At 35.1% G+C, this 26,017-nt stretch overlaps 1 protein-coding gene and 1 long non-coding RNA gene across 2 annotated transcripts; both read left to right on the top strand.

Annotated features, from left to right (window-relative positions):
- The first annotated feature begins 1,279 nt into the window (after positions 1 to 1,279).
- Positions 1,280 to 14,986, top strand: LOC146993947 (uncharacterized). Its single transcript, XR_015043942.1, has 4 exons — positions 1,280 to 3,315; positions 4,638 to 4,715; positions 4,953 to 5,018; positions 14,812 to 14,986. It is a non-coding gene; the product is annotated as an uncharacterized LOC146993947 (long non-coding RNA).
- Positions 14,987 to 20,879: 5,893 nt separating this feature from the next.
- LOC146993946 (uncharacterized) lies at positions 20,880 to 23,261 on the top strand. Its single transcript, XM_085826660.1, has 2 exons — positions 20,880 to 22,326; positions 22,417 to 23,261. The coding sequence occupies exon 2, from the start codon at positions 22,636 to 22,638 to the stop codon at positions 23,110 to 23,112; it is 477 nt and encodes a 158-aa protein (XP_085682786.1). The 5' UTR covers positions 20,880 to 22,326; positions 22,417 to 22,635; the 3' UTR covers positions 23,113 to 23,261.
- Positions 23,262 to 26,017: the final 2,756 nt, after the last annotated feature.

Genomic DNA, 26,017 nt, shown 5'->3' with positions numbered 1-26,017 from the left:
AAAAATCCGTGTTTATTTTTGAAGAAAAATTTCAATTTTGACATTTAAAAAAATCATGCTATTATTTTGCTTCTTTTCTGTTTATTTGTTTGCTTGCAAAATCATAGATGACATCTTAGAAATCTACTTGATTGCCCCATTCTCTGTAATATAGTATAGACGCACTTCATAAATATAAAATAAATTTAATTTTTATAGTTCTCCCCTCTAGCTGATCTACCGTGAACATTCAAAGCAATTTCTTCAGTCTTTAAATGACGTTCTGCTATGTTTTTATTTCAAAATTTTCTGTTAATTTATTGCTTGTGCTTTAATAATGACTAAAAATTTCATCATTAAATGTATATGGAATCATCTTGAAAGTAAAAGCGTTTTTTTACATACCCATGCTCTCAATAAATACTTTTTGCGAACATTTCTTCTTTTCCCATACCTTTAAACCAAAAGCTGGTTAATTTAATGGCGGAAGGAAGCGAAGGTGAATTAAAATCAAAACTGCTTTTTCCTTAATTACCAGTGATTTGGGTTGGTTTATATGATTACGGAAAGCCTCCAGGGTTAAATGCCTAAGAGGAGAGATGCCTTCATGGAGGGCTTGCTAAGGGAAACTGGCTGTGCGCCCAAACCCGTATCATGTTGCCAACATTTCTTAAAAGTTAAATTGCTGTCAATCGATGTTTCATCGATGTAAACGATGTGGCGTTCACTTGCTCTGAGTTTTCTCATTTCGCGTAAATAATTGTTCCTCCAAAATACAATGTGAGGTCTTTCGATAAGAATTTTTTTTTTTTTTTTCCTACGCATTCCAACGAAAATTCATTGAACACAAAACTTTGCACAAAGAGTCTTTTTGCCACGGGAAGTCTATTTTTTGCCTCAAGACAGGCAGTAATTTCCGCACAGATGGCACTTTCTTTTCTTTGATGTAAAAGTCTTGTATTGTCTGCCGTAGAACGCATTTGTCAAAATCGTCAATTTCACACTTATGATTAGCAGGGCTTTTACATTTCTTTCCAAGTGTATTCAGAAGTTTATTTTCACCCATTGTTGATACTTTGCTCTTCAAAACTTAAGGAAGAGGAACTACTAAAGAGTTCGCCGAAGCTTCAGAAGCGTAAAATTCTGCGACATCATACACGATTTGACGTGAAAATTTAAAGGTTGACCTTTCTTAAACTGGAAGGGCATTTTAAAAAATTGGCGATTAACAAAGCACTACGAAAATCAAGCTAAATAGAAGCGAATTTGAGCAAATGCTAGCACAAAAGATATAAAAACGAGAATAAATATAGCTAATAGTAATAATATAAGGCTTAAGAAAAGATGCGTGCAGCTGGAATGAGGCCGAGAAGACGAATGATAAACTTCCCTTAAGCCAAAGAATCTCTAAGGAGAAGAATGAAAGCTTCCATAGACGCAATGTAAACCTGTTTCGCCTCTGTGCCGCTGTACCGAAGAGCCACGGCTATGCAGTGAAACACCAGCGCAGGGTGAAATTTAAACAGCGCAGTTCGAGGAGACAGTAAATTTTTTACTTTGAAATAACTCAAAATGTTTTATTTTCATACATTTCTGGAGTTTTATGAGCAAAAGGATGTTAATTGGAATTTTGGGGCGAATTATAGAAATCCTGTCCAATTTTTACTTTCAATTTAAACAGCAAGCCGTACGAAGACAAAATTTAAATGAAATAAATTTCTTAATTCTTTTCTTCTGTAAACTTAAAAAGGGGGAAAACACATGCCATACAAAACGTAATAAATTTTTATGGATCCATAGTTAAAATTTTACAGTGAAATTTTAAAAGCAAAATTTGCAATAGCTAACTGAAACAGAAAAAAAAAAATATTTAAAGACAATTAAAGGCATCCCTAAATAAATTGAAAACACTGAAATACATTATAATTATCCGACAACAACTTTAAAAACAAATTACCATGAAAACGTTTAGACAATTATTTGGAATGACCATTGTGAAAACCAAGAGCAAAGTTTTCACCCAATAGCCAAAACCATTTCACTTAGAGCATTACATTTAAAAAGTCTTTAAAAGAATTTCACATAGCTAAAACCAAGTACCTCTGACTACAACAACAAAGAACGTTTTCGAACAACGTGGTAAGAGATTGCTAACATGGCCGACGGCATGCTGCATTCTTTGATGCCTCCTGCCTTAGAGATTCTTTGTCCTGATGTTATTTCGCACATGCGCAGTGAGGTACGGAGGGTGGATAGCTTTGGAATGGTTTGCCCCTTTAAAGTAAGCTTCAGGGATATACATAATGTGTCTCTTCGGTCTGACGGAGCCACATTTGCCCCGGGGAACCTTTACTTCTTCTCCTTAGAGATTCTTTGCTTAAGCCAACAGTCGCCAAAAACAAAATAACAATAAAGCAACCCTTGGTTCGTTCCTATTTGAAATATACTTGCCCTGTTGCTATAGCGACCGCCACTCGCCAGACACCGTGGCGGGAGCTGTTCTTACCGTAGACAGACAGTAAACAGAACCTTAGTTTTAAGGTGGTCTACTACAGCAGCATTACAATACTAAAAATTTTTTTACACGCAGAATCGCTAATTAAGAAACTATGTTGCGTGCAATTTGGCAGAAATATAAAGCAATAGGTCAGTTTTCGAATCACAATGTTAGAATCAGGTTTGAAATGAAATTTACTTAAATATTATATTTTAAAAAAATTAGTTTGAAATACGTAATTTTAATGTGTAGTTTGGAAAGCCATCAATAGATGGCGCTACGAGTTAAAATTTAACATTGTAATCTTATTTCTGCAAAAATTCACGAAGTAATTGATTTTGATATCAGTTATAAATCATATTTTTTTCTAAATAATATTTAGAAGCGTTTCATATATTCCTTTATACACAGTTTTCACTAAACATTGTCAGCTGTCAGCAGAATGATGTTTACGGCAACCCTATTGCATTGCTATTCCGCACTCGTTTTGTTTACATTTATTTGTACTGTGGTCAGTTTGCAAAAAATATGCGAAAATATCAAGGACGACCGAAAAAACATCCTGGTTTTAATAAAAGATCCAGAATTCAGCGTAAACGTCGAGCTCAAGAAAAAAATATGAAATTAAATTCCCGAGATGTGGAAGATTCCGAACAAGCGGATGTTTTCGAAAGGTGAGAAATAATTTATTCTTTATATCGACTACCCCGTGTTTATGATTTCGTAGTAAGTTAATTCCGAAGTAAAATATGCGTATTTTTTTATTGAAGGTCAGAAATTATTGATACAACTGCATCTGTGTCAAAGGAGAATCATTGCCCGGATGATTTTTTTACAAAGTAAGTTTTTTTTTTTTTTTTTTTTTTTGTATGTGTGTGTATGAGGGGATGCTAATAATTGTTCAATTCTGTTATAAGAATTTATTCCTCCATTCACACTAAATTGTTGGGAAATATTGAAAGGGTAAATTCCAATTCACAAGGAATTGCTGAAATAATTGAATCTTTTCAAAAGTATGAGCATGTTCTTGCGATCTAAATTGAATTCACCATCATTACATGTATTATTGGAAATTTTATAGTCATATGTTTGCTACGAAATGCTTTGTCAGTTACCTATGGTATATTTTTACAGGCGTATGCACATTTATTCATGTGCTCGCTGTTCAACTTGCTTTTTTTTATTATGTCATTTACTTGGATGTTAAAACTTTCTTTTAGCGTTGGAACATTTTATGATCATTTAGTAAAATTTATATATAAATATATATTATTGCTTGTTTATTTATGGTTCTGTGTATTTGTCATGTATGCATGTTGTGAAGTGTAGTTTTTGAAAAATATGTCACAAATGGTAAATTCCACCAAAAGCTGAATTGAATTGATATTGGGATGCAGGTAATTAGAAAATATCTGCTGTGTATTTTGAGCGTAAACCAAACTAGTGCCAAGAATGGGACCAATACGCTCAGGCTTGCTTAGCCTTTTTGCCATTGTCCAAATTGAATTATCTCCAGTATAAAGGGAGTGAATGCTTTCTCTGTATAACATTAAAATATCCGTCTGATCAAAAATCTACCAATAAGAAACTTTTCATATGTTATGTGACAGACTTTCTGCAAACAGAAGTCCTCAGCTCTGTTCTTGTACATGTTTTTTAATTGTGGTTCAGATGTGTACTTCTCAAAGGAATTCTTCTCATAGGAAGATTATCTGAACATTTAAAAACTATATTCTGCTTTTAGGGGCCTAATATTTTATGCCCCTAAAATTAATATTGAAATTACTGTACAAAAAATATAATCCCCTTTTTCATTTCTGCATTTGCAATTCCTGCATTTTCTTTATTCCTACATTTTTTAATTGGAAGGAATTTCATTCGCAGAGCCCTCTAATTTATTCTTACAAATCATGTAGTAATGTACCATTTTAGATAGATATAAATAACACATTTTGTAATTTTTCTAAACTGTGGTTATACAGCATGATATAATAGCTACACAGGGTATGGCGAAACAGTATACAGCAATATCTGTCGCACTGTCTGAGATGGGTGGTAGTCATACATAGCTTAATGCTTAAATTTGTTATGTGTTATTTATTTATTCATGTTTTTTTTTTTTTTTAATTATGTTATAGCAGTTTATTTCTTTCATTCTTAGGTCCGGAAGTGAAAAATTTGACTTTTCTACGCCAGAAGTTACAGCTAATGTTCCTAAGACAAACCAGGCTTTCCTGAGGTAAGTTGGTTTATTTTTAAAATAGATATTAGCTGTGCATGATATTACAGTTACTTAATTATGGTTAACGAATTATGTATTAATTTAGAAGTCAAGCAACCAAAATCAGCGTTATATTTTCAAATAGTGAATATTTCAAAATATGATGCTGATTTTTGTTGCTTGACTCTCAAATTAATACTTGGTCGGTGTGTTATTGTATCTTAATTAAACTAATTATGGTTCTTTTCTTCTCAGTTCTGATCTGGACATTTCAGTTATTGACTCTGACGTAGAAGGTAGAAATACAAGCTCTCTTTTGGGGTAAATATGTATTTCTCTATGCCAAAATTAAAATGTCATCATTTATGTTTTTCTTTTATGGTGTTACATTATGTTGTTTACATACTGATAGCTATTAAAACTGTTAAATATAATATTGTAGCTATCAAAAAGAGGGGGATGAATTTGATTTGTACCAAATTTGGACGTTTTGCATGAAAGAACTTGAAAATAAAAGATTTTTTTTAAAATATATTCATTGAAATCAGTGAAATTTTCAGTCGGGACACTGAAGCAAATGAAAATATTTTGGGGTTTGATTCTTTTGATGGGAGCCTCATCAATAAGCCTACTATCTTTTTTAAATATTGCTTCTTTTTCATTGTTTTCATGATGTTTTATGTTCCCTTCATGAAAGAGATTTTTAATAATTTAAATTTTGTTAATAAAATATAACAAAATGAAATCCGTGATTATGTGGCTGTTATTTTTTCCATATATATTTATTTGAGGAAAACCACAAATTTTATTATTTTACAGAATTTTTAAGAAAAATATAAGGATAAAATTTTTTAAATAATTCTGATTACTACCTTTGCTTTCCTCTCATAATGTGCCTCAAATTAGAGCAATTAGACAACAAATTTAAGTCGTGATCTTTTTTTTCCAAGTTTTTTTTTTAGGCTTAGGAGTATAAATTGCTTATCCCCACAAGACAGTGCATCTTCTTAGTATGCCATCCTAAGGCTCCGTTCACATGATGGTATAAATGTCATAGACGCATAATCATAAGGCACAAAATGTGGGAGTTCCATTCACACCTGCGAGAGAGGGTCTAAGCCATAGCCAATTAGAGAAGCTAAATTTGTGCATGCATGTATGTGTCTACAGCTTTCTCTCTCAATAGGTTTTATGTATATGCTCTGATTGGCCGACTCTTATATCAAGTCGGCACAAAGTTGAAAACTTCAAGCTTAATGCCCAAACTAGTTTTTGTGACATAGCAAGGTCTGACTACAAAGCGTTGTTAGTTGGGAATTATGACATTTATACAACGGCTTGAATAGAGCCTTAGAAAGCCATTTGGTAACTGAGTTATCCACCATGAAAGAGTTATTCTTGCCCCTCTGAATTCAGTGTTTACTGGAACACGAACATTTTATACTCAGGTGTAGAGGCCCTTCATGTGAAACCTCCGGCACACAAAGTAGTGACTAATATTGCACGAGCAAATGACACTGCGAGCATGGAAGCAGCAGTTGTGAAGATGACTCATCTTCTTGTAGTAATATACTGGTAATCCAGTGTATTATTATTGTTAATTTATTTGCTATCTGTTGCCTAAATTTCCTAAACCTAATTGCGAATGGGCTGCCTGCATGGGCGTTTTCATGGTTTTCCCCGTGTATATGAGCCATTTCCCTTAGAAAGTCCTCCATGAAAGCATTCCTCCTCTTAGGAAGATCAAGTGCTTTGCTGTCATCAAATAAGCCAAATTTAAACCTAATTTGTAATATTTATATATATTAATTATATATATGTATATATATTGTATATATATATATTTTAGCTTGGAGTCTGAGCCTCTTCAGGAGAACCTTAATGATGAATTTCTGTGTCCTGATTCACCTTTAATTATCGAAAGGGAAGATCGACGAAAGGCAAATCCATTACCATCTGGCAGAACAATTTGCAATATGTCTTTTGTAATAGTGCAGGCTAGGACATTAGAGCAACATTCCCTAAATTGTAAATTTGGAGGATCATTTATTTTTAACAAAGTGATTCGACGTGGTCTTGTCACTACATATAACTATGTATGTGATAAAATTTTATGTGGGGAAATGGCAACAATTTGTTCTGATATGGAGAAAAGCAGCCTAAATCAGCTTGCAGTATTAGGTGCGTTATCTACTGGCAGTGGATTTTCACAAGAGGAGGAAAAGTTTAGCATCATGGAAATTCCGTATATGAGCAACTCGACCTTTGCTTCTTGTGAGCGAACTACTGGCAAAATAATACAGGGATGTGCACAGGAAACTATGTGTGCTGCTATAGAAGAGGAGAAAAGGCAGGCAGAACTTCGCAATGATAAAGATAATGATGGTTATCACTGTATAACTGTCATTGTTGATGGAGGTTGGTGTAAAAGAAGCTATGGGCATGGTTACAATGCTTCAAGTGGCATATCTGTTATTATAGGCATGGTCACCCAGAAAATTTTGTTTGTTGGAATTCGCAACAAAGTGTGCCTTATATGCAGTGCTATTGAAGATGGCAAGATGCCAAATAAAGTGCACCTTTGTTGGCGAAATTGGAATGGGCCTTCTACAGGTATGGAAAGCAGTGCCATTGTGGAAGGTCTGAATTATCTCCAGTGTGTTCACAAAATACGTTGTACTCGACTTGTTGGAGATGGAGATGCTAACGCAATGGCCAAAGTGAAAGAAAGCGTTTCATATGGAGGACGGGTGATCAAAGTAGAATGTGCTAACCATGCTGTTCGAAGATATCGCAGAGCTCTTGAGAAACTTCAGCAAAATACTGCGCGCTTCCCCGGGGCTAAAGGAATTGCTGCCCGTAAATTGCTGAAAATTAAAATGCCACTGTTAGTCAGAGGTGCTAGAGTAGCTATAAAAGCTCATGCTTTACCTAGCCATTATCAGCACACACAAGAAACTATTGATGCATTAGTATCTGACTTGAGAAATGGGCCACATCATATATTTGGCAAGCATGATGCTTGTAGTGCTTTTTGTGCAAAGAAAGGTGCAGAGTTGGACAGCACATACAATGAAATTTTTTCCTCGGGTATGTTGCAAGCTATTGAAGCAGAAGTGGGAAGAGTACTGATATCGTGTAGCAGTACTCTTATTTGGAATGCCACAAATAATCCTGCTGAAAGCTTCATGAGTCAACTGTGTAAAACATCTGGTGGAAAAAGAGTTGATTTTTCCAAAGCTGGTGGCATGAACAGGCGTGCGAGTATTGCTGTCATGGCCTATCAAAATCCAGCACAGCAGTGGCAAAAAAATGCACAAAAAGCTGTAACAGGAAGTAGCCCCAGGACTCCAACTTTGAAATTCTTGGCTTCCAGAAATAAGCGCCATGTAAAACGTCTTGAGAGACGTAGACTTTTTGACAATGAGAAGAAAAAGAGAAATATGAGGAAAGCAGGACATATTCAGCAAGGTGGGGATATTTCTTATGGTGATTTTCCTGAGAAACCAGACCTATCAGATGAAGCATATGAATTGGCAGCTAAAAATTTTTTTATATCAATTGAAGTTCCAAAAAAAGATTCTCTTGAGGCCGTAACACGTGGACAGTCATCATCTGAAAGATGGCGTCATGAAAGATCAAGAAGAATATCATCATCCTTTTTCAAAGATGTTGCTGATAGGCGTCCAACAACACTCAGTGCTGCTTTAGTGAAACGTATCATATATAATGATAACGTTTCAACTAAAGCATTAAAGTATGGCTTGGCTAATGAAGCAGTAGCCTTAAATCAATACAAGGAAAAGCACATGGGAAAAAACATCAGACGTTGTGGCCTTTTTATTGATCCTAAATATCCCTTTCTTTGTACTTCGCCAGATGGATTGATAGACGAAGATGGATTACTTGAACTAAAATGTCCTTATACAGCCAGATTCTCAGCAGACTTGTCAGACTTTTTCAGCAAGCCTAATTCTGTTGGTCTTCGGATGGATGCTGATAATAATCTTTATTTACCGAAAAGCCACAAATATTATTTTCAAATTGAAGGGCAGTTAACCATAACAGAGAGGAATTGGTGTGATTTATATATATGGTGCAGAGAAGATGCAATCACATTAAGAATACCCGAAGACAAAACTTTCTGGATCAGTTTAGTTCCAAAACTCGAAAACTTTTACGTGAATTGTATTCTTCCTGAGCTTGTTGATCCAAGAGCACCAAGAAAAATGTCTCTTAGAGAACCGAAGTATATTGTTGATGCTAGAGCACAGAATGAGAAACAAAAACAGGCCACTGCTTCTGTAAAACAAACACAAGAAAAAAGAGAAATTGAAATTTCAGAAGCAGATAAAATTATTTCATCTCCTAGAAAGAATGCAGGAGAGAAAAGAATCAGGAAACCAAAAATTATTTTTGATTTGTAATCAGTAACAAGCCAAGCCAGCACACCGTAACATTTTCTACGTCTGAATAAAAACTATGCCTGCAACAAAGCATTATGATTAAATCCATACCTAATTAGAATATTACCCCATTTCTCTAAAAAAAATATGTTCAAAAAGTCTCTGCTTTCAGTAATAGATACGTCTGATCAATTCTGCCATAATTCTGTAATCAATACTTGAAGCTAGAATCTCCTGTGCTGCACTGCCATTGCATCTCTTTTCTGAATGTTTCATCATCCACTTCTCATTCTAAATATTCCTGTGTGCTTTCATTTTTAGCTGCTAACTTGTTGTGAACATTTTCTGCACCACATGTTATATTTTGCAGTGTAAATAATGCGTGCAATCATATATTTTGGTTTTAATCATCAGTAACTTTGGTAAAACTACATTTATGCAAAGAAGACTTCCATAAAGTCACAGTTTCTGTGAAAAAGAAAATAAGTTTGATGACCTCTGTCATAATTCAATAAATAATTTTTTTAAATAGCATCACCTGTGCTGCACTAACATTGGAAAAAATTAAAGTCATCTCTTTTCTGAATGTTTCCTCATGCACTTCTGTTTCTAAGTATTCTTGTGTGCTTTGATCCATAGCTGATAACTTGTTGAGAATATTTTCTGCAAAACATGTTACACCTCTGAACTTAAATACTTGCGGTAAAGAAGTATTTTGGTTTGAATCATGTGTAACTCCAATATAAGTCCATTTCTCCAAGGAAAACCTCCACAAAGTCACTGCTTCTGTAGAAAAATAAGCCTGATGAATTCTGACAATTCAGTAATCAATTTTTGAAGATTACATCTTCTGTGCTGCACTGCTATTGCAGCAAATTAAAGTCATCTCGTTTCCGAATCCACTTCTGTTTCTAAGTATTCTTGTGTGCTTTGATCCATAGCTGCTAACTTGTGAACATTTTCTGCGCCACATATTATACTTCGCTATGTAAACAATACCTGTAATGATGTTTTTCGGTTTCAATCATCAGTAACTTCTGAATAACCACATGTCTGTAAAGAAAACCTCCATAAAGTCACTGCCTCTGTAGAAAGCAAAACAAGTCTGATAAACTCTGCCATAATTCAGCAGTCATTTTTTGAAGATAATCTCCTGTGCTGCACTGCCACTAATTATTAAAGATAACATCGTTTCTTTTGCCCTACCGTTGCAGAAAATGAAAATCTTTTCTTTTCTGAATTTGTTCTAGTACTCATGTGGCCTGATATGCTTGTTCTCTAAACATTCCTGTATATTTTCTGTGCAGCTGCTAACTTTTTGTGAACATTTTCTCCACCATACTGTATACACCTGCTTGTAAACAGTGATAGCCATTAAGTGATGTACATCTACATATACTTAATTTGAATACAAGAAATAAATATATGTCTGATGAACTCTGCCCTAATTCAGTAATCAATTTTTGAAGATAGCATCTCCTGTGCTGCAGTGCGATTGCTGAAAATTAAACTGATCTCGTTTCCGAATGTTTCCACGTCCACTTCTGCTTCTAAATATCCCTGTGTGCTTTCTCCATAGCTGCTAACATTTGAACATTTTCTGCACTACGTGTTATACTTCACAATGTAAAACAATGCCTGCAGTGAAGTATTTTGGTTTCATTCTTCTGTAATTCCAGTATAACTCCATTTCTCCAAGGAAGACCTCCACAAAGTCACTGCTTCTGCAGAAAAATGTGTCTGATAACTGTACCATAATTCAGTAATCAATGTTTGAAGAGAGCATCTCCAGTGCTGCACGCGATTGCTGAAAATTAAATTGATCTCTTTTCCGAATGTTTCCACATCCACTTCTGCTTCTAAATATTCCTGTGTGCTTTCTCCATAGCTGCTAACATGTGAACATTTTCTTCACCACGTGTTATACTTCACAATGTAAAACAATGCCTGCAGTGAAGTATTTTGGTTTCATTCTTCTGTAATTCCAGTATAACTCCATTTCTCCAAGAAAGACCTCCACAAAGTCACTGCTTCTGTAGAAAAATGTGTCTGATAACTGTACCATAATTCAGTAATCAATGTTTGAAGAGAGCATCTCCAGTGCTGCACTGCTATTGCAGAAAATTAAATTGATCTCATTTCCAAATGTTTTGTCATCCACTTCTGCTTCTAAATATTCCTGTGTGCTTTTCCCGTAGCTGCTAACTTGAACATTTTCTGCACCATGTTTTTCTCAGAGTAAACAGTGCCTACAATGAAGTATTTTGGTTTTATTCATCAGTAATTTAAGTATAACCACATTTCTGTAATGACCTCCACAAAGTCACTGTTTCTGTAAAAAAATGTATCTGATGAACTCTGCCTTATTTCAGTAATCAACTTTTGAAGATTACATATCCTGTGCTCATTCCCATTGCAGAAGATATCTCTTTCCGAATGTTTCCTCATCCAGTTATGCTTCCAAATATTCCTGTGTGCTTTCATTTATAGCTGCTAACTTGTTGTGAGCATTTTCTGCACCAAGTGTTATACTTTTCAATGTAAACATTGTCTGCAATGAAATATTTTGTTTTTATTCATCAGTAATTTCAGTATAACTCCAGTTCTCCAAGGAAAAGCTCCACAAAGAAAGATCTCCAATACAATTATTTACATTGTGTATTCTGATAGGCTTTAGAAATTTTTGAAAGTATTGGAAATTAATAACTTGGCATCGAAAGTGAAATTACAATTGTACTGAGTAAAAAGACACGTTTTATTTACAGGAATTCTATTGGACATTGGGTATTTTCTGTATGCTACAACATGTGCTTTATAAAGCAAAAAGATACGTTGGATTTACAGGAATTCTATTGGACATGAGGGACTTTCCTGTATGCTACAACATGTGCTTTATAAGGCAAGGACATTGCTTAAGAGGGTATAGATATCGTTTGCGGAGAGGACTCCGAGACAGTGAGCGTTAAGTTGCTAGTTCCCCCCGCTTTGTGTTTCGCCTGATACTGCTATAGTAGTTTGGTGCGCCAACTTCAGTTAGGAGCACTGTAGGAAGGCCTAGCATGCCATATGGTTTTATTGAATTTTTTACTGATTTCTGCATTATTAATGAGCAATTTTTTCCAGTTTATTGTTTCTGAGATCACAAACTTGGAATATATATTCGAAAGTAGTGGTTCCTCTCACTGCTGCTGAAGAATGTGACCTTGATTTCTTCAAACACCTTAAAATGCTTGCTCATAACGATTTCCTGCAGAAGCAAAAATGAGCATCCAGAGATGAAAGTTTCCAAACTCTTCAAAGCAAGCGGATAGCATTGAACAGCAACCTGGGGATGATGAAAGTCATAAAATCTGGTGACCCGACAGGCAAGAAAATTTAAATGATGATAGCTGCTATAAGCCGATCGGCGGAAGTTCAGATTCCGGCAATGAGCCAAGAAGAAATAAAACTATTTGTCACCAGCCAGAAAGAGTAAGGAAAGTGTCTGCTAACATGAGAATGAAGGTTTTTGATGCTGCAAAAAAGCTGATGGAAATAGAAATGCCAGTACCCAGCCTGACATTCCCCCCCGGGGGTTGACGTAGAGAACTCTGCGAAGCTACTGGCTAGGATCTGTATCTAGGCAGTCTCGGCCACGGGGGTATAAAATTTATGAACTTAGTGGTTCTGAAGGCTCTGGGAAAGGTCACTTATTGGCCGGCCTCGGAGTCTGGCACGTCCTAGCGCGGCATTGTACTAGTAGCCCGGGGGTTTTCCCCCAGGTTCGCTGGGTAATGTCCCGCTGCGACGGGCTCGCCCAAGCGACTGGTAGGACTTAAAGTCCTGTTAATTGTCAAAGGAGCAAAGTCAACAGGCATACAAAATCTAAAATAGCCGAGTTCCAAGCACCTCATGCTAGATTAAGTATTGTGCAAGTTGACCTGATTGGGCCATTACCACCATCTGCTGGTAGGACGTATTATCTGACATTTATTGACCATTTTTCCTGTTAGGGAAAAGTAGTTTCTTTACCAGATATCACAAGAGAAATGGTTGTCAAAGCATTTTACAATCATTGGATTAGCAGATTTGTTGTGCCTGGTTCCATAATCTCAGATCAAGGAAGACAGTTTGAGTCGCAGCCTTTCAAGAGCCTTGCAAAAGTATGTGGTGCTAAAGTTTTACGTTCCACTCCATACCACCCACATTGCAGTGGGAAAATTGACCAGTTTCTCAGAACTTAAAAAAATGCAATAAAGGCTCACAGCAACATCAGATGGACAGAAATCCTTCTAGGATTCAGAGTTGCAATATGTCCTGATACTAATCACTCTGTAGCTCAAATGGTATATTTTATGCAAATAAGGTTACCATGTGAGTTTTTCGACTACCTACCACTAAAACTAAACCTGAACCATTTGTAACAAATTTACTGTCTTTTATGGATCAGCACCAGTTTATCAACTGCTAACAAACATAAAATATTTATGCATAAAGACTTGAGATCATGTTCTCATGTGTTTGTGAGAACTGATCGTGTGAAAAAGGCACTTGAATTTGCTTATTGAGGGACCATTTTTTTGTGGTGAAAAAATATGATAAATATTTCCGAGTCTTAATTAAGGACAGACAAGTTAACATTTCATTGACAGACTGAAACCAGCTTATTTGTTACTTTCGAACAAATTACTAGAAACAGTGACTAAAAATAAAAAACCATTTCACATTTCATGTACCCAAAATTCTGATATTGTACCTAACGTCAAATCTATTATTCTAGATGGTATGAAAATCAGAAAATGTGTTGGATTTAAGGACTAATGTTTTGTATATTTTGCTATACTTCATCATCTTCTAAATATTAGTAAATATATATCTGCATTAGTGATAATCAGCTGTGAGCACATAGTGCACCATCTGCGACTCATTTGGGTATAAACTATGCTAGTGATTATAATGTCCTTGCTTTTTCCCATATGCCATATGTTGCATGAAATTTTGTTATATGAATCTAGCTTCCTGTGAGGAATTTCTGTGATCTTTCTAGTATGTATGGTCAAGAATTAGGCTTGTGATATACTGTCATGATTTTGCCCACATGTTCCCTGAATATACTACCATTTCCTTAGGAAGACTTCCAAGAAGAATACTGTTGTGAGTTCTAAGCCTAACTATGGTTTGGAACTGTTTATAATGAATTATTGGGATTCTGCACATGTAATGTGGATGCCATTCTATTTCCATTTAGAAGATTTTCTGCAAAGGCAATGCTTTAGCTGTGAGATAATTCTGTTTTGGAAATAAAACTGATATTTATTTACATTTGTGGTATTTATAAGGCAGTTTATCAATAGCAGGTAGCATCTTGCCTCTTTGCTTTGATCAGGTAGTCAAAATTTTATAATTTAACCATTGGCAACCAGTGGTAGTCAAAATTTTATAATTTAGCAGAGGGCACTGAGCAGCAAAATTTAGAGGCAAAAAAATGTTCAGAACTTACGAAGACATCAGCCAGCAGAATTTAGGATATGCAGAGATTGCACTGAGTGGCAATAGTGCCATATGTTACATTTGCTATCTGAATTATTAATTTGTGAAACAATTTCAGCTGCTTGAAAATGCATTTTTCTGTTAGAAATTTGTATTTCGTGCAATTTCTTTTTTTTGGGGGGGGGTCGAGAATATGGTGTTAAAAATATTTTATCATTTTCTTTTTTTTTTCTTTTCAGATGAAAATTTTGTGCATGATTTGGCTTTCATTGAGACGTCTCTGGGTCAGGAGTTACTAAGGAAGAGAAACTTACATGCAGGTTGAAGCATGCAGTGTCAAATGTATAAGGAATATAAAAGATGCTGTATATTAGTATAAGTTTGAATAACCATAATAAAAAAATTTCTTGAAAATTGTGTTTTTTCTGCGAGTTATTAAAATTGGAAATAATTAATTACAATATTTATGAAAATTTTCGAAAATAAAAATACAAGTAGTATTTAAAAAGTACTGCAAAACTCATTTTTAAGTCGAAAAATTATTCTCAGATGAAATTCTTTATGCAAAAGGATTCGATTATGCAAAAGGACTTTTTTAGTATTTGAAAGGTTCATTTGAACCCAACAACTGAAACTAACGTATCCCCAGTTTATTGATACCAACCATTTTGTTGGTATCAATGAACCCACTACTTTCTAAAAGCATTTCTGTCAATTACTAAGGGCTAATGAGCAAGTGTTGAATTCTCAAGATGAATGTTGCCGAAACAGAAAAAAGTGTACTTCAGAACATTCTGCAGTAGCTCAAACAAAGTCACGGACCTCATCTATACTGTAGTCATAAAGAAATTATTCCCCTTCCTTTTCTTTCAAAAGCTGAGTTTCCAAACGCACAACGGGAGGCCGTTGCTAAAAGCTGTGGAACCAGTTTTATAGCTATTTTTAGCAACTTGTAAGCTGTTTTTCAGATAACACAGTAAATCTCGGGGAGGGGGAATTTGAAATCATGATCACTGCCGGTACGGCAGAATTTACGTACAGCAAAATTGTAAAATTCAGCGAAGCATCAAGCAATAAAATTTTAGAATTTTGTGGGAAGGGCACTTGACAACAGAATTTATTGCGTACAAAGTCAGCAAAATGCATAGCGCCGTACCTGATTCATGATACAGCAGTATTCATTACCAATAGCAAACTTGTTTGAGGATAAGTTCGAAAAAATGTTTTCTAGTTGTTACCTAAAATCGGTAAACAATAATCTTTGAAAGATTATTCGATTATATCGTTACTAATATGGTAAAAATTTGAAAAGCAATCAGAAGCCGTATCTCTAGGGTCTTCAAGTCACGATTTGTTTTTATTTGTTCGAATATGATATTTATATCTCTCTTCCTACAAGTATGTATCTTCGTACGTATAAAGTATCAAAAATAATAAAAGTAATTAATAAATTTCCTCTAGTTGCCCTGAAAACTACATCTGAATATAAAGATAAGAAAGACATCAGTAAATTGCTGTTGTTATTTGCTGATCATAATGGTAATCAACCGAACATGATCACATATACCGTCTTCAAAACTTTGATTTTTATCAAGCTTCATATAAATACTAGGTTTTTGTTAGTCACGTAATTTGACATCCTAAATTTAAGATGACAGATGAAATAATGACTAGTTCTGAATTAGCTCACTCAGGAAGTAACATTTTCTCCTTCCCGTCAATATAGCATATTTATAGCTCCCAATGATGGCGATCACTAACTAAATATGTTATGGATTAGAACCTTATTGCACTCCATAAGTTTTTCTTTATTCGCTTTATGTGCATGCATGCATGCTTGGTTGTGGAAGAAATTAAAAAGCCCCCCCCCCTTTTTTTTTTTTTTTTTACTTAGGTTATTCGAATGTATACGCCAGACATTTATTTGTTGAACTGTAGTTATAATTTGGAACGTGGTGCTAGAGCCGTTGGAGCCGAACCGAACGTCAGTTTGTTTAGAATTATAGAGTTTGATTACGCCAAAGCAGGTGAATTTGGAAAACACCAAAATCGGTCATGCATCCAACTCGTTATCGAGGCTTGAACTTCGGATGAACTACCAGTGTTCGGCGGCTCGCTTGCTAGAACTGCGTTAGGCTCTTTGAATGTAGCAAAGCCACGAGGGTTACCTTCTTAAGATGGCAGGCCTTCGTGGAGTCATTTTCTGAAGGCTTAGATTAGGTTATTATGGCAAAGCACAGTAGGATGCCTTCATGTTGAACTTTCTTAGAGAAATTGACAACCCATACACGTTACACATACAGAAAATTATGAAAACGTCCATGCAGCCGGCCCGTTAGCCTTTATTCGAATCCAGGTCGAAACTACCAGTGTTCAGCGATTTAATTCCTCTACCGCGGGAGGGCCTAATTGCTGAAGGGAACTGGCTTGTATTCATGTTACACACGGTGAAAACAAACAATGCAACCAGCTGATTCGTCTGGCATCGAACCCAAACCAGTTCGAACTTCCAGTATTCAGTAGTTTTAACCACTCGGCCACTGGTGGCGTGTGGTAGGAGCCACAGATAATGTACTGAGTAGCAAAAATCCCTAATAGTGGCTCTGGTTACTAGTAGGATTGTAAGTATATTGGTAATCATCCAATCTACAGCAAGGAAATTTCGGAGCTTAATTGTAAAGTCAAATGCGACACTCCGATAAACGTGGTATATGTAGAGATGGAAAAATTTATTATTTAAAATACTTGTATTTATTAGTAAACATTTTATAAAATTTATTCTTAATTTAGCGTTTAAGAATTCTAAGAGTTATCTGAGTATTTTTTCCTCCTTTGGTAATCCAATAAAATTGAGTAAATTTATGTTCTGTAATATCTTTGCGTGTTATATACATAGTTTTTTTTTTTTTTTTTTTTTTTTCTTTCAAAGTTAGACAAGTTTACACAAACAATATAGGTCGAAAAGGGAGCTGGTCTGCGCCCGGTGAGCCTGTCGGCAGCGTCGCAAAGCGTAATTTGACTAACGAAAAGATCATGCTTTGGATCTGGTGATCTGGATAGTCACTTGTGTTGAAAAATAAATTTATTTCAACAACATAGGCCAAAAATTTAGTTGATCTGCGCCCGTGAGTCCGTCGGCAGCATCGTAAAGCGTAATTTGACTAACAAAAAGATCATTCTTTTGTATTTGGTGGGATTGCCGTGGTATTAATCACAAATTGTATATGGAAAAAGGTAAAACCCTTGACAGTAAAGGATACAACGAGATGCTAGTGCATGTTGACGCTGCTATCAAGGAAAAGAGTCGAATTGAGTTCCGGCGCAGAAAGGTAACGTTCCATCAAGATAATACCATACGTGTCTGCATTCACCGGCTAGCCTCTGTACGGACTCGAAAGGGATCTTTCACCACATCCACCATATAACCCCGACATCGCACGTTCGGACTTTCAGCTACATCTTGCTGGTCCTATCTTCACTTCTGCACAAGACGTCCGAAATGAGGTTGACCTGTGTTTGGACTCGGGCCACCAAGTTTCCGAGCCGAAGGTTTTGAAAAACTACCAAAAAATTGGCAGAAAAGCATAGATTTTTGGTAGTGATTACTATCCGCACTTAAGGTACTGACTGCTTTTTTTTTCATAACTTTATGAAGAACGTTCGTGCTTAAAATTTTCGTTACAACCATTAAATTCTGTAATTTATGAATTCCTTCCCACTTCTCATGTATTTATCAACTGTTCTTTATAAACCTGATATTCCTACAATTATCAGCTGTACTTTATAAATCTGATATGTAGAAACGCAATTTGATTTTATGCATTTCAGTATCAAGTGAAATCTTTAAACTAATCGTTCATTATAACACTTTATGTTGTTTTCATTCAAAGCTGAACTCAGATAATGTGCCGAGGTTGAACTACCAGTAATAGGCGACTTTAGCGCTCGCCCGCTAGAATTTAGAGAGGAACTGAGTGCTAGAATTGGGTTAGGCTCTTTGAATATAGCAAAGCCACGAGGTGGCAGATAGCAGATGCTTTCGTGGAGGAAGTTTCTGAAGGCATAGTTTAGTTTATAGCAAAGCTCCCCATACACGTTACACACGGGGAAGATTATGAAAACGCCCATGTAGCCAGCCCGTTCGCCTTGATTCGAACCCAGGTCGGAACTACCAGTGTTCAGCGATTTAACCGCTCGGCCGCGGGTGAGCCTAATTGCTGAAGGAAACTGGGTCGTATTCATGTTGCACAACAGGAAAACAAACCATGCAGCCAGCTGGTTCGCCTGGGATCGAACCGAAACCAGGTCGAACTTCCAGTAATCAATATTCTTAACCACTCAGCCACTGGCGGCGCGTGGCAGAAGTAAGAGCCACAGATATTGTAGTGAGCAGCAAAAACCTCTAATACTGGCTCTGGTTACTAGTAGAATTATATATTGGTAATAATCCAATCTACAGCAATGAAATTTCGGAGCATAATTGTGAAGTTAAATACGACACTCCGATAAACGTGATAAAGATGAAAAATTTTTTAAAAAAGGAAACTTACTATGCAAATACATGTATTCATTAGTAAACATTTTATAAAATTTATTCTTAATTTAGCGTTTATGAATTCTCAGAGAATTATCTCATCGAATTATTTTTTTCTCCTCTGGTAATCCAATATAATTGATTAAATTTATGTGCTGTTAATATCTTTGCCTGTTATGTACATAGTTTTTTTTTTTTTTTTTTTTTTTTTTTTCCGTTCAAAGTTAGATAAAACTGAACGTACGTTACACTGAAATTACTTTGTCTAGAAAGTAAGCGCTTGAGTAGAAACAGATGTTGGGTTTTATTTTTAGAAGACATGAGATCGCTTTCTGTAAAGTAATGTTATAAAATTTTGAATTTGAAATAATCGTACTTCGTTTTTAGTAGCGCAGAATGATAAAGATTTAATGAGAATATAGCAAAGCATCTTTTTAGAGACGCTGTTATAATTTTGCTATTTTATTTTTTTATGGTAGGTCAAGGAAAATGGCAGGCTGCTAAATACGGTAACAGCACATTACTCTGTTTCATATATAGCGAATCCGCTCTGAAATGAGGCACGAAGCTGTAAAGTAGCTGAACACCAGTATTTCGGTCCGAGTTTCGAATCCCGCGAAGGGACTGGTTGCGCTTTCGTGGTTTTACCCTGTGTAACGTGTCTAGGAGCCAATTTCCCTTAGAAAGTCTTCCACGAAGGCATCCTTTCCCTTAGGCAGATAGATCGTACCGGTGTTTATTTTATCAACAGTACTGGTTATTTTTAAAAATGATCATCCTAGAAAGGTGATTGCCAAAAAGTATTCACTTCGCATATTTATACGTTATGCATGAATATACTCTTTTTAGTCAATCTAATATATATAAATTACTAATGCTTTAAAAAAATTCAATTTTCAATATTCTGTTTCCTATTTGTTCCTGTTCAATGAAACAGATTCATACACAGCAAATCCAAATGCATCGCTACAGGAAGATGATAAACCAGCACAGTACGTAATTACAGTTACATCCGGAAAAGAGTAGATATACATATAAATACATAATATATATATACGGTATACAACGATATACAATATATATATATATTATCGTTTTTTAGGATGTATCTATAATATGTATCATTTTACTTTATTAAAATATAATATTCAATTTTGTAATTTAGGAATTTCTTCTCCCTTATCATGTATTATCAGCTTGTACTTTATAAACCTGATACCCCTTCAATTATCAGCTGTATTTTATAAACCTGAAACATAGAAACGCAATTTGATTTTATGCATTTCAGTATCAAGTGAAATATTAAAACTGATTGTTCATTATAACACTTTATGTATTCATTCAAAGCGGATCTCAGATAATGTGCCGCAAATTATTTCCACACTAAGTTTTTTGTGCAAATAATACGTCCTGCTAGTGTTTTTGTAATAAAATGCATGTTATTAATTGATTTCGGATTTTCGTTGCATCTTGATATTGCTGCCAAAAGATATTCAATCAACAATAGTATCTTTTACTACGTTTATGTGTGTGGATACATAGACCATTTCTCCGTGTACTAGAAAAATTTGATAATGATTTATCCACTTTTGAAGTAAAAAAATAATAGTTAGGAGTGTTATACAATTTTATAATACAAGTAAAAAATATATATAAAGCTCTGGAAAGTGCTAACACATATTTATGGAATATTATGGATGGATGAGTAAATGGAATATTATGTGCGTGCTATATATGTATACACATATCATCAAGTATAAAATCATTTATATATAATTTTTATGTCGCGATGAAATTTGTTTTCTTCCGCAAAATAACGGCAAATTATGAAACATTACGCAACATTGAAAAGCGTGATGAACAAATTTTGCGAAAAGAAATAGCGACTGCTGCACGTATCTCACAGATATCTTTCATTCAACACAAAGGTGAAAAAGTTCTATTCCTGTTCAAAACATACCCTGCAGTCTGAGTCACAGACGGAAGAAATGACAGCAGGTCTTTTGTTCAACTGAGGGGATGTGTTTTATGGCTTACTCACTTTCCCGCCAAACAAGTACAGAGGAAGGAAGCGTCGTTGCCATAGTAACCAGGCTGTAGGTAGTCTTACAGATTTGAGTCTTTATCGCTCAACGTTCGTAGCGCCATCTGTTATTAAAAATCGACATGAGAAAGGGGTATTAAACGCTCTTAAAAATGTTACGATACTTCTTTAGTATTGCAGCTTCCATTTTTTTTTAAACATCAAGCTGACATCAGAATTATTGCCAACTTCATGTCTCATGTACACTTTGTTACTGCCCTGCTTCCGCAATTGCTTTTAATATGGCATAAGAAGCATTCCAAGGTCCCAAAAGATTTTTGCTATATTAATTGTGCAAAGTGTCATGATGATAGTGAAACGTGAGTAGATAGAATATACCGGTTCTGCGCTATGAGGCGCTGTGGCGCTAGGATTGTGTGGCGTAAAAGGGGGGTATTTACGGAGGAGCACGCGGGGTTGCTACGTCATCAACCACGCGGTTTAACCCCGGACGCGTTTCATCCTGTTCGTGACGTCATCACGCATTATCACCATCTTGCTAGTGCTACGTCAGCCGCAAGTTTTATCCTGTTTGGGTGTAATCCGGTTTCATGTCCGCGCTTATCAATCAACGCAGAACTCTCTGCTGCACTGATGTCATACTAAATCTGCAACCTGATTGCAATGTGCATGATACATGTTAGAACTTCTAGAACATTCTATTTAGTTCAGCAATGGCCGCTAGAGGACAGTAGTGTCCCCTTGGAGCTTTTTCATTGGTTCTCGTGGATCCTGACGAAGACCTATAAAGAGAGACGCTGGACCCTTTCATATCATTTCTGTTCGTGCTGTATGCTTCGCTCCTGCTTCCGCCCTTCCTGTTTGAATCAAGACATGTTATTCGAGGTATGTATTTGTTTTTAATCATATATCTTTTTCGTGTTCGTATATTTGATGTTACTATTTAATTTGAGTACAAAAATCTGCATGTGTTGCATTACCTTTATAGTTTTAATTTATATTTTTCAGAGGGATTTGGAACAACAGTTCGAGAACGAGCCTCTCAACGTGGATGTGCCGATTTCAGATTCTGATTGTAATTCTGACCCACACCATGAGAAGTCCAAAGAAACACTCATCTCGCGGAACACTAATAGCAAACGAAAAATAGATTAAGATAATACATCTAAGAAGAAAGTAAGTATTACGAAAAGAGTTTATTCTTGCTATAACGCAGACTTATTATTCTTTTACCAAACGACTCATCATTATTTTTTTCTCTTTTAGCGCAATGGACGCTTTACTGAAGACACAATCCCAGAGGAGCTGACACATATTGGCAACAATGTCTTTGTGTGACCTACCCTTTTCAACGGAAAGATCACCGTGCACATCAGGCAATACAGCAAGTACGAGAGTTCATATTATCCGACTCGTAAAGGTGTGAATTTGGAGCCTTCGTGTTTGAACACCTTCTCTCAACACAGCCCGCAAGAGGTGTTCACAATGAATTTGCAACTACCCAAGAATTTTAGTGCGGAATATGATGGTTACCACATCACGTTAAAGCAACTAACAGTAAAAGGAGTGGAGAAAAGCAATATTAGACTTACAATCGCCCAGTGGGAAGAATTGTCCACAAATTACAGTCGTATCAGTACCATCGTCACTAACCTCGTATATCAATGTATGAACTTTTGTGAAGCCTACGAAAGTGTATCCGAGGAACCTATTAACGAGGAAAAGCTTCCAGAATCCTTCGACATTTCTTTGGAAACAGCATGCCTTCAAACCATTCTAAAGACGTCACTAGAACAGCTGATCCAAGAACACGGAGATTTGAAGTATCTTAAACTTATAGACTGTGAAGAGCTGGCTATTTATAAAACAGAAACTATCAACTCCTTGGCTCTGAAATTAAACTCTATCAACATAGCCAATTTTATGGAAATGTATGGACTGAAGAGCCTTATTTACTTCTGATTGAACCAGCACATTATATCACAAAAGACTTTTTAAAATCTGTTTGTCTCAAACATGTACTTCATGAAGTGAAAGAAAGATTTTGTCCTACCAATTTGGAAAAATATGGTGCTTATGGTATTGAATATTATGAATGTTTAAAAATTAAATAAAATTATTTGTTTATAATGGTCTCTTTACTGTCTCATAATTAAGTTAAAAAGAAATATATATAAAATTAAGGGAACACTATAAATACTCATATGCTTTCCGTTCATAAGAAGGGTTGATGTAGAAATAAGAGGTTGTATGTTTTAGAGAAAACTATAAATGAGCGTTCACATTTCTATTAATAAAAATCACCGCTGTACATACCATGAATCTGACTCAGATGTATCGCGATCCAGCCCTTCCCGCCAGTTTTGGTGGAGTGAGTGCTTTGCATCGTGCTTTAAAAGGCAAAGAAAGTCACAAAACAATCAAGAATTGGCTTACCAGCAAAGAGTCATACTTTGCACAAACCTACCCAGCAACATTTTCGTCGCAATCGCGTCCTCGTCAGAGGCATCAACGCTCAGTTTCAATCTGATTTGACAGATATGCAGTCTCTTGCCAAACACATCGATGGATATAAATATTTGCTAACGTGTATTGATGTGTTTTCCAAATATGCTTGGGCTATTCTACTCAAAGATAAAACAGGTCAGACCCACATAGCACAAAAACATCCTTGGGATATCCCAAGGATGTTGCTCGCGGGATATGCGCGCATCCTCAGGACATCCTGGAATATCCCGCGAACCTCCTAAACACCTCCTCCCGAGTGCTTAATGTCACATCCCGGGATATCCTCAGGACATCCTAACCAAGTCCCATCGACAGCGTGCGGGATGTTATTAGGATATGAACTCCTACTTACTACATCCTCAGGACATCCCACAAACCTCCTAAGCACATCCCATTGTATCCTAAAAACATCCTATCTATGTCCCATCGACAGCATATGGGATGTTATTAGGATTTAAAGTCCTACTTACTTACATCCTCAGGACATCCCAATTTCCTCCTAAACTCATCCTCCTGAGCGCTTAATGTCACATCCCAGTATATCCTTAGGACATCCTATCTACGTCCCACCGACAGCGTATGGGATGTTATCAGGATTTGAAACACTAGTTACAATATCCCTTTAACCTCTTAAATACATACTCTCAACTGCTTAGTGTCACATCCCAGTATATATACAGAGGAAAATTCCAGTAAAAGTATGTGAAGGTGTGATGATCTAAAACCTACTTTTTTTTACATAGATAGTCTCAAATCGTTCTCCTATGGTTACTATGGAAAAATCAGAAATGTTGAAAATATTTATACAACTTATTTTGTTTTTAAATCTGAATTTGTGAATATATTAAAACTGAGCAAGGAAATTAAAATGAATTATTAATACAAAATATTAAAACTGAAAATTTTGCTTTTATTTTTAAGATATTAAAAATCTTTTGATCATTTTTAAACATCCAATAGCCCCCAAATTGAATTATTCATAATTAAATTATTTTACAAAATCAGTTTCTAATTTCAGTTAATTTGTATTAAAAATTGAATAATAAAATTACCCATTTAATAATCTTTACATAAATGAATCATCTTTCTTTAAAACATGTAAGGAATTTATAGTGTTTTGATGACACTGTTGGGAAATTGTTAAAAGGAATAAATTGCATTTTTAAAACTAAATCAATTCCTATAAATAAATAAATATGTTTAAATTTCCTCAGAATAAATAAATATGTTTTCGTAACATGAGAATGCTGCAGGCTACATTTAATATTTAGTTGTAAAAATTTGACATTATGTTAACAATTCTTTATATCATTCAAAAGGTAACTCAAGAAGCTCTTCTAAAATTCTATCTTTCTACTCACACAATTAAAAAAAAAAAAATCTTAAAGGCCTCAGAATTTAGCAGTCACTCAAAGAGGCTAAAAGTTTATGAATGCATAGATTATCAATACAGATGGGGCAGTGGAAATAGCAAAACATTTTATAAGATACTGACACCAGAAAGTTATATATCTTCTTTATATTTGAAAAATGAAGAAATATATCATGTAATTATGTAGAAATACTAAAATGTTTTCAATTAGATATATCATGAATTAAATGCATTTTAAATCAATCACATTAAAAATTAAAAAAAGCATTGTTAAGAACTGTGTGTAATGCTTTTAAATAGCTTGGCTTGTTAGTCAATAATATATTAGATTTTAAAGGTAAATATGTTGAATTTTGCCAAATGGCAAGACTTGAATGAAAAGCGAAACAAGTTTATGACTGACGATATGAAGTCACATTTCAAAACTAATAGCCCTTTTAGATTGAAAAAAAAAAGTTCTGAAAATAATGTGCAATGGTTCATTGGTATTATTTTACGCAAAATTCAGTAAAATGAAATTTACCCGTTGAAATCAGCACCAAATTAAACTCTGTAAATTCTAGCGCATGTTAAAGGTTGTCTCATCCAGAATTTTATTACTAACCATTCATTTCAGAGCAAAATAAAACAGTAATTGCCATTTATATGACAATCAATATCAAAAATTTAAATCTGCATTTTACGCAACATAGAAAAACTTCAAAAGATCTACTGTTTACCATGCAATTAAGCCATTTTATTCTGCTATCAACTCTACCAATTATTAATTCCATTAAGTATATTGAGTTTACTCTTTCTGCTCAATATATGCAATGTAAAATTTTCCATAAATTTATTAATTCATTTTATTTTGAGGTGAGCTTTTATTCAACTCTCAATGTCAACGAGAATGTTTAGTTCATTTTTTATTCGGTCTCAAACGAGAAATCAAAATACGTGCATTTATGAATCAAAATACATGAGAAATCACAGTGAGAAAAGCACTGC

The sequence above is a fragment of the Stegodyphus dumicola genome, chromosome 11 (assembly GCF_044657685.1).
Source record: "Stegodyphus dumicola isolate Sdum_Otavi_A_Nest chromosome 11, ASM4465768v1".
Lineage (NCBI taxonomy): Eukaryota > Metazoa > Arthropoda > Arachnida > Araneae > Eresidae > Stegodyphus > Stegodyphus dumicola.
Note: the sequence above shows the minus strand (reverse complement) of the source record. Positions and strands in the feature narration are given on the sequence as shown.

Excerpts from the sequence above, each read along its gene's own strand:
- LOC146993946 (XM_085826660.1), top strand. The coding sequence starts at position 22,636 with ATGAATTTGCAACTACCCAAGAATTTTAGTGCGGAATATGATGGTTAC.